General features: G+C 37.0%; 1 protein-coding gene, 1 long non-coding RNA gene and 1 pseudogene across 2 annotated transcripts; 1 reads left to right on the top strand and 2 right to left on the bottom strand.

The window, feature by feature from the left end:
- Positions 1 to 2,931: 2,931 nt before the first annotated feature.
- On the top strand, positions 2,932 to 4,078 carry LOC125140067. Its single transcript, XR_007139304.1, has 3 exons — positions 2,932 to 3,064; positions 3,148 to 3,340; positions 3,413 to 4,078. It is a non-coding gene; the product is annotated as an uncharacterized LOC125140067 (long non-coding RNA).
- Positions 4,079 to 6,548: 2,470 nt separating this feature from the next.
- On the bottom strand, positions 6,549 to 7,001 carry LOC125140062 (histone H2B). The gene has a single exon (XM_047807295.1). The coding sequence runs from the start codon at positions 6,963 to 6,965 to the stop codon at positions 6,591 to 6,593; it is 375 nt and encodes a 124-aa protein (XP_047663251.1). The 5' UTR covers positions 6,966 to 7,001; the 3' UTR covers positions 6,549 to 6,590.
- Positions 7,002 to 7,424: 423 nt separating this feature from the next.
- Positions 7,425 to 7,798, bottom strand: LOC125140098 (annotated as a pseudogene).
- Positions 7,799 to 11,958: the final 4,160 nt, after the last annotated feature.

The following is an 11,958-nucleotide window of genomic DNA, read 5'->3' as shown; positions in this document are numbered from 1 at the left end:
AAAAGCGTTAACAGATTAGACACATTGCTTCATGTCATAACATCATTTTACCAGCAGATGGAGGAAAAGGATTGTTGTATTTTCTTATGTACAATTTCTTTTACAGTTAGTGACATGTATTTATGATTACTGTGTTCACATTTACAAACCTCTTCACACAGTTAGAACAACAACAGTCTATGTGACTGAATCACCTTTCACTACTTTGTATTATGGAAAAGCATTAAATAAACTCAGCTTTCAAACTTCATGAATTCTTCTATTGTTCAAACTCATCAAAACCAACAAAACTGTGTATCTGCAAAACATTTTTCACCTTTACATAATGTTTTATAAACTAATCAATATAATTAAAAAAGCCCAACCAAATTATCTTTGTTATTATAATAAAATATATAAAGTTGTAATAAAATAAATAAACCAATAGACTAAAAATAATGTAACTAATGCAGAATATAATTAAGTGTATTATTAATGTATTATGTGTAACTGAAGTAAATAAGTCTATTGAAGTGTAGGTTTTAAAAATGCAAACATAATAATAATAATAATAATAATAATAATAATAATAATAATAATAATAAGAAAAAGAAAAAGAAGAAGAAGAATTAAATGTAAATATAATCCTTAGCCTAATGTTAGCTAACCTGCTAGCGACCATAGCTGTCAGTTTAAATTCCATACTAAAATCCTGAAAGGAGTTGATGAGCTTAGATAATGAGAATTTAGTTTATTTCCACAATCTAATATTCAAGTCCATTAAAAAGTCACTTTTCACAACCCTGACTACTGGATTTACACTAAATCCTACTTAGACTAGTGATTAGTCAGATCTGGTGATAAAGGGCTTGGTGACAGATGTATGTTGTCTACCTAGAGAACTTCACTAATCATTTCATTTACACAACATCATAGTGACTATAAAGGTAGTTAGCCTGCTGAAGTCAGTTTGAACAATTATACAGGAGCATTTTTAATAGATGTGGGTGGTGGACAGGGGCAAGTCAAGTCAAGTCAAGTCACCTTTATTGTCACATCACCACAGCACATGTGCCAGTATGAATTATATACAGTATGAATTATATATGTGTATGTATATATATATATGTATGTATAAGTATAAATATAAATAATATATATACGTATACGTATTATATACATGTAATATATGTAACATGTAAGGTGCACCAGACTGTACAGATACAGAAATGTCCTGTGGTACCGATAGCTTATTGTCAGATAGATTATTATATTAAATTAAATGCAGTGCGTGTATATAGTCCAGTGTGTATAGATGCAGTATGAATGCAGTGTCATTAGTGATCCTCCGAGCTTTTTTTATACACCGCCTGTTGTAGATGTCCTGGAGGGAGGGAAGCTCACCTCCAACAATGTGGCTGGCAGTTCGTACGACCCTTTTCAGGGTTTTACGGTTGCCAGCGGTGCTGTTTCCAAACCAGGCAGTGATGCAGCCCGTCAGGATGCTCTCTATAGTGCAGGTGTAGAATGTTCTGAGGATTCTGGGGCTCATTCCAAACTTCCTCAGCCGTCTCAGGAAGAAGAGGCGTTGGTGTGCCTTCTTCAGCACTGCGTCAGTGTGTTTGGACCAGGTGAGATCCTCACTGATGTTAACACCCAGAAACTTAAAGCTGCTCCACAGGTGTCTTGTCGATGGTGATGGGTCTGTGTTCTCTGCTCTGTCTTCTGAAATCTACCACCAGCTCCTTGGTCTTGTCAACGTTTAGTGAGAGGTGGTTCTTCTGACACCATTTACTGTAGTCAGGGTGCTCACCTCTTCTCTGTAGGCCGTCTCATCGTTGTCGGTGATCAGGACTATCACCGTTGTATCATCAGCGAATTTGACGATGACGTTGGAGCTGTGTGTGGCTGTACAGACATATACAGGAGTGTATACACACGACTGTACAACGGTGATAGGCCTGATCACCGACAACGATGAGACGGCCTACAGAGAAGAGGTGAGCACCCTGACTAAATGGTTTTAGAGAGTTTAATCAGGTCACTTGTACAGTGATTTTAAACTGTTTAAATCTATCAAAACATTATCTACAGCGTATGAATATTAAGATGATGTTGTTACAGAATTCAAACAGTAAAGTAAATGAATGCCCGATTCTGCTTAGCTTCTGTGATCAGACGAGATCTGTTTTTTTTTTTTTTATTTACTTTTTTTTGCACTGGAACTGAATTGTTGTCTCTGTGCTTCATTCTGAAGTCGGACCATGTTGTCATTACTGTCGATGATAGCCAACATTAACATTTAAACATTTTATGCAACATAGTCACAAATTTTACTTATTTTAATTAAGTCTTCTCATAATTGTCCTTCATTTGATTCTGCAACTTCAAAATGAACATTTATATAATGAAACACACACTCCAAGGTTTGAGATCATTTCAAATCATAAAGTAAAGAAAACGCAGTGGCGTGTGTCCATTGCAAGATCGAGCTGGTATACCAAAACAGCACATTGTCCATGCTTATATATGCTTAAAGCACTCGGTGTGAAACCATGCATGGCCTCTAGGTTTAAGTTCCTGTCCATGATTTTGCCTCTTAAATACCACAAAGCATTCCAAGAAGACAGTAAAGGATTATGTTATGGCTGAGCTGTAGATTTAGAATCTTTTAGTTCTGAAGTAAAGTTGCATTACTTTTACAGTATTATTATTATTATTATTATTATTATTATTATTATTATTATTATTATTATTATTATCATTATTATCATTATTATTATTATTTTATTTTAATGTGTGCCTTTGTTTTGATACTTAAACAGTCATTTCAAAGTTATTATTATTATTATTATTATTATTATTATTATTATTATTATTATTATTATTATTATTAATGGTGCTTGTGTGGCAGGGGGAGTGACTTTGATTATGTCACGGTGCAGGTGCAGCATTAGCTGATTGGCAGCTCTGAGTTATAAAAACAGGAGCATGCACGGTTACCTGGGATGCGTCACTTGGTTATTTGCTGCGTCGCTAACGCGCTTCTGTCACTTCCCGGAACTAGATGCGAGTGCTTGAGGCGGTAAGGAGAACGCGCTGTTGCTTGTTTTCTTGGCTATTGCATGTGCTTGATTATGAGAGGTGCACTGTTTTAATGTGTTTTAGAGACTGCGATTTGTTTGGAGAGCATTTCTGCCTTGACCATACGAGTCGCGCTGCAATGTCTGCTTAGTATTGTCACATAAATTGGGCATAGATATTGGAGAAGCTGTGAGAACCTGACACTGCTGGATCACTGTTTTGTATCGGCGTTGAAAGATTCCATTGGCTTTCTATAAAAGATTGACATCTGCGATTGGTAGGTATTTAGTCATATATGCATTAGAATGGGAGAACATGTCTAACAGTAACAGTCTCACTTTGTTTATAGGTGTCGTGACGGCCTGTAATTATTCCAATTGGCGTGTTCCGCGTTTGTATGGCTGCAGTGCTGTCCTGTTTCCAGCGGGTTTTTTAATCAAGTTTCCAAACGGGGTTTCAATCCGGTTGCCAGATTTGTTTTCAAACGTGTTTCTAAACGTGTTTTCAGATCTGTTTCCAACGGGTTTCTAAGTTATCTTTTGGTTATTTTCCTTTTGTGGTTGTTCCATATTGTTTTGTCTGTTTTTTTTTTTTAGTTTTACAATATTATTTTTGAAGTATATTTAAGATTTTGATTTATTGGAATTATCAGTTGTGAAACTTTAATTATTTACTTTTGTTTTTTTGTTTTAGGTTTTTAATGTGACTGTGGTTGATACCATATCTATCTTGGCAGGGCTTGAGCACTAGGGGCGAAGGACTGGTTTTGGTGGTGGTATTTCCTCACAAGTGTGCAGTGGCTATCTCACTGTGTGTGGGTGCGCGCGTGTGTGTACACAGTGAAGTACAGTGATTTACTTAGGAGTATGGTCTGATTTTCTGCTTTTCTATGCTGGTAAGCTCTAATCCCTGTCTCTCAACCTGTTCAAGGACGAGAATTGTAGCTTGTTTGGCTAAATGTTTGTTTTAGTTATTCTAATGTTTTTGTGTCAATAAAGAGAACTTTGTATCGTCACCTATGTCTCTGACTCTAATTGGTGATACGAACTTGTGAATGCCAGTTGTAGGTGTCTCTTTTTAAATTCTTTGGGTGAAATTCCCAAGGTGGCGTAGTCGAAACGGATATCTTTATTTGTATTTTAGTAATGTTCTAGCACCTTCATATCCCCCCCTCGTACCACCACACTTGCAAAGCATCATTATTGTTATTCTGCATACTTATTATAATATTCCGGACTCTTCTTAGTAGTCACTTTTGTCCAAAAGTATTGGCACCCCACCGGGTCTTCACATGACGTCACGCGTAGCCCTGCCCCCAAAATAAGCGTAATCAAAAAGTTACATATGTCAAAAGACTCCGCCCAATGAGGGGAACTGCCTCACGTATGTTTTGCCCACGTCACGTGTAGCCCCGGCCCCAAAGTAAGCAAAATAAAAAAAATTGGCACAATATGGACATTCTCATATATCAAAACGCTCAGCACGATGAGGGGAACTTGGCACGTGCAAGCACCATTCACATATTTTCTTCAGGAAATGTACCGTTCTAGTTTTTTTTTTTTTTTTTTGTTCTCAGAAAAGGGTTCATTTAAAACCCAGAATGTTTGGCACTTAAATGTACTTAATTCTTCTCAGTCAACTTCGTCATTCTTCACAGTACAAGGACAGACAGAGAAACAATGGGTAATATTTAAATGTTTATTTTGATAGAAAATATTGTTGTAAGCATTGCATACCGTCGCTGTCGGGCAGAATCCTCGTATCTCCAAAACCATATTTTTTTCAGGAAAGTAAAAAAATGCCGTATTTTTTTGAGTTATTAAACATTGTATCGTTAAAGTTATTATACCTTATATTGCTCTCATATACTGTTGTGTACCAACATTAGCACAACATTTTCCCAAAGTCACGTTTTATCGGAGATACAAGCTGCTGCTGAAGCTCTCCCACGGACTGAAGAAGAGGTGGAGTTACGAGATTTCACATACAGTTGAAGTGTCCAATGGAGTTAGGAGATTTGCGCTCAAACTATTTTCATGACTTTAGATTGGTTAATAACTTTGTAAAAATAACAAACCCATGTGGGGACTGACCAATAGCATTGATGTGTGGAAAAAATAGGAAATTGACAAAATTTGGACATAGGAGGTTTCCACCCAACAGCGGCGATATGAAATGCATTTAAAAAATAAGTTATTTTTTCTAAAAAAAAAAGGAAACCAATTAGTTAATTTTAAAAGACCCATCTTATTTTCTCTTGTATATTTAATATTGCTTTTAATTAAGCAAAAATACATTTTATCTGATTACTCGATTAATCTATGAAATTTAATCTATGAAAAAAATACAAAGTGTTTATATTTAACACTTTGTTATACACTCACTGTATAAATTTAACAGTTTTTTAAACGTATACAGTGAGTGTATATCAAAGTGTTAAACACTTTGTATTTTTTTCCACTTTATTAAGCATTTCTTATTTGCTTTCATTTTGCACCTTAAATGTTGAGATTGTTATTGTTAAGTGTTCATTGTGACTTTAGACTTATGTTTACATTTTAATTATTTGAGTCTTCCTGGTTGTTGACATTTCTGTCTTAATTACTGAGGGGATTGTGATCAGAGGAAGTTTAAAATAAAAATGATTAAATGTAATATTTTTCTCCTGGTCCTTATTTTAAAAGGATCATAAATATCAATATCGACTGATATCGTGATACAGTTTTCAGCCATATCGCCCATGCCTATGTGTGATGTGGAGTTAAATAAATATGTTTATATAGCTCAATTACAAAAGAATGCCCTGTAAATTAACAGGGAACTTCAAAACATTGTTCAATGTTACAATGAAAAAGTTTTAAACTCATGGTATCTTAAGTATGTAACCTAGTGAACCAGCATTAACGCACGTCGCTCTGGATAAGAGAGTCTGACAAATGCTGTAATGTAAATGATTTTAAAGAGAAAGAAAAATAACTTTATAAATTGTACACAATCAGCAGAAATAGGGCATAAAATGAAAAACTTAGATTTTAATATAAATGTGAATGAAAAAAAAAAAACTATTTTAATAATATACAGTAAGCTAGCAAATATGTGATGGAACTTCACTGGCTAATTGTTTGTATTGTCAATACAAACCAGTGTCATATTCCTGCTGAGGTAGTGTACAAACAATTTGTGAGCTAAAAACACAAAAGAACATGAACCGACAAAAACAATTTACCTTGGAAAATGTTTTGCTGATGGATGCTTGTAAATGTGTCTACAACTTGAAAAGCAGATATGATCAAAATTATTTTTTTATTACTTAAACATATGATTGTAAAACACATGATACTTGAAAGAATAAAAATAAAAAAACAGCAAAACCAATTGAAATTACAAATTAAAATACAGAAGCACTGATGAAATACATACGTGGAAAAAAGTGATGTGTGTGTGTCACAAGCAGAAAGAAGATTTGCACGTTGTATGAAAAAGTGGGTGGCTCTTAAAAGAGCCTTTGTGTTGATAAAGATGGCGTTTTACTTGGAGCTGGTGTACTTGGTGACGGCCTTCGTGCCCTCAGACACGGCGTGCTTGGCCAACTCTCCGGGAAGCAACAGACGCACGGCAGTCTGGATCTCCCTAGAGGTGATGGTGGAGCGCTTGTTGTAGTGAGCCAGACGAGAAGACTCACCGGCGATGCGCTCAAAAATGTCGTTGACGAACGAGTTCATGATGCCCATGGCCTTAGAGGAGATCCCGGTATCGGGGTGCACCTGCTTCAGGACTTTGTACACGTAGATAGCATAACTCTCCTTCCTGGTCTTTCTGCGCTTCTTGCCGCCTTTCCCTGCCGTCTTGGTCACGGCTTTCTTGGATCCCTTCTTGGGCGCAGTCTTAGCTGGTTCAGGCATGGTGTTGCTGTTCGCGCGAACTGCGAGAGAATGAGAAACACCCACCTAGCGGCTGCTGTATATACAGTCTGACATTGTAATTAGGCACAAGAGAACAAACGTGTGTTATTGGTCATAATCCCAAAGTTCCTGATGCGGAGCGCCTCCTCCCGTTTCTCCTACACACTTACTCCTCCCCCACTGTCCCCTCTGTGCTTTGTTCCCCTTCTGCCGTTTTACACTCAACTTTGTGCTTTATGACAAAAGAAAAGGGGGGAAAAAACAAACTTTACACGCATTTCTCACACACACAATATATGACATAAAAATATAGAGCTGTATATAAATCAATCAAGATTATATTGTACTAATGACCATCTATTATATAAATATATATTGGATATTACTTTATACAGCTTTTGACGTCATTTGCGTCCACACACACACAGTAAATAAGGAACGTCTCTTTGTGGATATTTGGGTGGCTCTTAAAAGAGCCGTTGTGTTGACGTGGTTCGGTGTTGAACGTTTATCCGCCGAAGCCGTACAGAGTGCGTCCCTGGCGTTTCAGGGCGTACACCACATCCATGGCGGTGACGGTCTTTCTTTTAGCGTGCTCGGTGTAGGTGACGGTGTCACGGATGACGTTCTCCAAGAAGACTTTCAGCACACCGCGAGTCTCTTCGTAAATCAGCCGGAAATACGCTTAACACCGCCACGGCGAGCCAGACGGCGAATAGCCGGCTTGGTGATTCCCTGGATGTTATCGCGAAGGACCTTACGATGACGCTTTGCGCCCCCTTTGCCGAGTCCCTTACCGCCTTTACCCCTACCAGACATGATGCTGCTCTCTTGAAGTGAAACCGCTCAATAAAATGCACCACACAGAGACCGAATATTTATCCATCTCCTGGACCTAGTTGAGAACAGGCAAGGAGGCGGGTCTAAGACCAGCGCTCACACAATAGGAGCCGTTCATAAACAAAGAGAAAGCCACAGCTTTTAACTTACTAGTGTATTTTTCTGCTGCAACCTCTCTGTACACACAAGGATTATTATTATTATTATTATTATTATTATTATTATTATTATTATTATTATTATTAGAGTTGTTATAAGTCTTAGTAGTATTTAACCCAAGGTATACAAAGTGAGTATTTGAATAAAAATATACAGACCAACACCCAGCAATGTATGGAGGTTAGTAACAGAACTCTGTGGTTGTACAACATTAACCTACACTGTTTAGATGTAAAACATCCATTTGAGCACATCTGTGGCTCGAGAACTGTATTCTATACTCCTAGGTCCACTACTAGGAGGCCCGGTGTTCCCCGATCGTCTGGGTACATTATAAACCGAGCCCATGTTTAACCCTGATAGTAGATTACAAGCAACACAGAAAGGAATGTAAAGACAACATTCAGGAGTCATACAACCTGGTGCAAACTGTGCAGGACAAGACAAACAAGACAGTGCAGGACAAAAGACAGTGCAGGACAAAAAACAGTGCAGGTACAAAGTTACAAGACAATACAAAAACTACAAAAAAAATGCAATATAGAAAAGAAAATATACAGTAACAGAAACAGTGCCAACAGACCAGTGTGTATATACTGTGTGTGAATACTGAATGTTCAAACAATATTTCGTGCAGTAACATTAGAATGAACACAGTTTCTTAGCAGCAGGTCCTTAGGATAATACAGTATATAGAATTGTGCAAAAAACAGCAAATGACTGAAATGTTGTATAGTATGTGCAAAATGGCTGAGATATTGTAAAATATGTGCCAAAACGGATGAAATGTTGGACAGTTTGTGCAAAAACAGCAGAAAAGTGTGCAAAACAGCATGTAAAACAGTTTGATGGATTGTAAGCAGCATGTAAACAGTATGATGTGTCAGTGTGTGTGTTTTCTGTGGGTCTGTGCAATCCATACAGATGATGTGTGTGTGTGTATGTTGTAGTTCAGTTATTGAGAAGTCTGATGGCTTGTGGGAAGAAACTATTACACAGTCTGGTCGTGAGGGCCCGAATGCTTCGGTACCTTTTTCCAGACGGCAGGAGGGTGAAGAGTGTGTGTGAGTGGCGTGTGGGGTCTATAAGTAGATTCTGTTATAGATAAACAAGACAACAGCTGAACAACAGAGTCTGATACACTGTACACTCTGTTGTACTCAAAGCAGAGCAATGCAGTGTGATTGTGATAGTTGTGTGTGACTGCCAGAATCTGGAAATCAACATATAAACTGGTTATTAATCACTGTCTCACACACACACAGACACACACACACACCAAGTCCATATATATTTGGACACATGCACACAGTTAAGTCCATATATATTTGGACACATGCACAATTTTCATATGTATGCCACAGAATAAATTGAAAAAAAAAAAAAATAAATAAAAAGATGCATTTGAAGAGCAGATGTTCAGCTTTAATGCAAGGGATTGGATAAAATTAAAAAGTAATAGGTTCAGGAGCTGCAACCATTTTTATGCACAGTCTCCACATTTTCAGGGGATCAAATGTAATTGGACAAATGAATATAATCATAAATAAAATGTTGATTTTTAATATTTTGTTTAAAATCCTTTGCAGGCAATGACTGCCTGAAGTCTGGAGCCCATGGACATCACCAGAGACTGGGTTTCCTCCTTTCTGATGCTTTGCCAGGCTTTAACTTCAGCTGTCTTCAGCTGATGTTTGTTCGTGAGTCTTTCTGCCTTTAGTCATCTACTACTGTTGTCTTCCGTGGACGGTGTTGTGAGCCAGCGGCATGCAAGAGATGTTATCAGACACCGGGTTAGGGTAAAAGTAAAGCCTTCTGTGTATTCGCGGGGAGTAACCTGCATGCGCAGTGTTTTATAGCTTGCTGTCAAATTCCATGGCGAAAGAAAGCTTCAGTTCCATATAATAACAGCCTGAGAAGTTGCAGGAAGTATGACCATATATAGAAGTGTTAACCGTGAGGTTAGAAAAGAAAAGAAATAAGCAGCGCACACAGAGTTGGCTGGTGAGATATGTTTGAGAAACCGAGAAGTATTTATGAAATAAGATGGTAGCCATCTAGAAGGCACAAAGCCAACCAAACCTGACAGCCAAATCTGGCCACAGTAAAAAAGTGTAAAAGCCTGCCTTGAATCACATTGAGTGTGCATTCTATTGTAATCAGCCTTAGTGCATGTTATGCTTTAGGTGCATCATAGAACAAATGCAAGTTTACACTTGGAGAGTGTTTCTTGGTTTGTTATAATCTTTGCATCTTAATACCTTTTACTTATTCTAGTACTGTTTGATTATTTGAAGGAAGTTTTTATTTGTAATCTTTTTCTTTTTATTTTACATATATTACCCACACCTATTTGTATTACACTACTTTTAATAAAAACAAGGCCTCCCATTGTGAGGATCCTGAAAAGACAAAAAGGTATAAGTCTGCCTCCTTCATTTAAAGATTCAAACAATAGTTTAAGTAGAAGACCTAGGAGAGGATCCTTTGTTAGAAGACAGAGGGGACTTCGAAGGACACCTGCGTTCAAGGTAAGACCAACTTTTAATAGTTGATCTTGTTTTTCCAACACGACCTCGTGCAAATTAAGATACACTCCTTAGTGGGGGTGCGTAAGGTTTCCTACGCAATCCGAAAACATATGTCGCTAAGGGGCAAGTATATCAGTATAATTACTTCAACGGCCAGGCCTTTTTATGTTGCTGAGCTCACCATTGCATTCTATTTTTTCTCAGAATCTACCAAACTGTCGATCTGGCCACTCCTAATGTTCCTGCTATCTCTCTGATGGATTTGTTTTGTTTATGAAGCCTAATGATGGCCTGTTTGACTTGCATGGAGAGCTCCTTTGAAGGCATGATGTAGGTTCACAGCAACAGATTCCAAGTGAAAATACCACACTTAGAATCAACTCCAGACCTGTTACCTGCTTAATTGATGAAGAAATTACGCCTGTCCATGAAACAGCTTTTGATTCAACTGTCCAATTACTTTTGGTCACTTGAAAAAAAAGGTGTGGCTACTCTCAAGAGCTGTAATTCCTAAACCCTTCCTCCATTTTGGATTTAAATACTGTTAAATAATGTTTTGGTAAATACCTAAAAAAATCTAAAATTGTGCCTGTGTCCAAATATATATGGACCTAACTGTATATGAAAATTGTACTCTACTTCTAAAGATTATCAGTCAAGTACTAAATGTATTGTTGCAATTTTGAAATTTGGCCAACAACTTATAAGATCAAATAGTATTCATAACAGTGAAGGTTTAATTATGCAATTTATTGCTTTTATATTAGTTTTCTTCTTGTTGTTTTTGTTAGAAGTAGCAGTAGAAGCAATATTCTAAAATGTACAAATGTAACACTGGGTTAAAAACCAAACAAACTACTACTAATAATAGTAACCTGAATCTATTTGTGAGTTTTTTTTTTTTTTTTTAATAAAATTTACTACTAATACCACCACCACCACCACTACTACTACTACTACTACTACTACTACTACCACCAGCAGCAACTACTACCAGCAGCAACATTACTACTACTTAAAGGAGCAAATTGTAGGAGCATCGTAATTCTACAGCTCTGTACCTGAGGTAATAATTAGCTTATAATCAACACTGGTGAATTTTGCTCTCTTTCTGTTTAAACACAAAACAAAGAAAAAACAAATTTTTTTGTCCATTCTACTATATTTTAATATGTAATTACAAATTAGATAATAATAATAATAATAATAATAATAATAATAATTCAGCCTTCTGTTTACTCAGTAAGGCAATAATCTTATTTTCCCAGCTCCAGTTGGACTCTGCTTCATTAAATATTCAGATATACTAAGAGGAGATGACGACTACATGTGGTCTTTGAGGACAACATCCTCATCATCAATACAACATTGTCAGACTGTATATTTCTAATCACACCTTCCAGTGTCACCCACATGAGGATGAGGTTCCCCTTAAGTCCGGTTCCTCTCAAGGTTTCTCCATT

This window comes from Tachysurus fulvidraco, chromosome 23 (assembly GCF_022655615.1).
Source record: "Tachysurus fulvidraco isolate hzauxx_2018 chromosome 23, HZAU_PFXX_2.0, whole genome shotgun sequence".
Classification (NCBI taxonomy): domain Eukaryota; kingdom Metazoa; phylum Chordata; class Actinopteri; order Siluriformes; family Bagridae; genus Tachysurus; species Tachysurus fulvidraco.
The sequence above is the reverse complement of the archived record's forward strand: the minus strand, read 5'-3'. Positions and strand labels throughout refer to the sequence as shown.

Excerpts from the sequence above, each read along its gene's own strand:
- LOC125140062 (XM_047807295.1), bottom strand. The coding sequence starts at position 6,965 with ATGCCTGAACCAGCTAAGACTGCGCCCAAGAAGGGATCCAAGAAAGCC.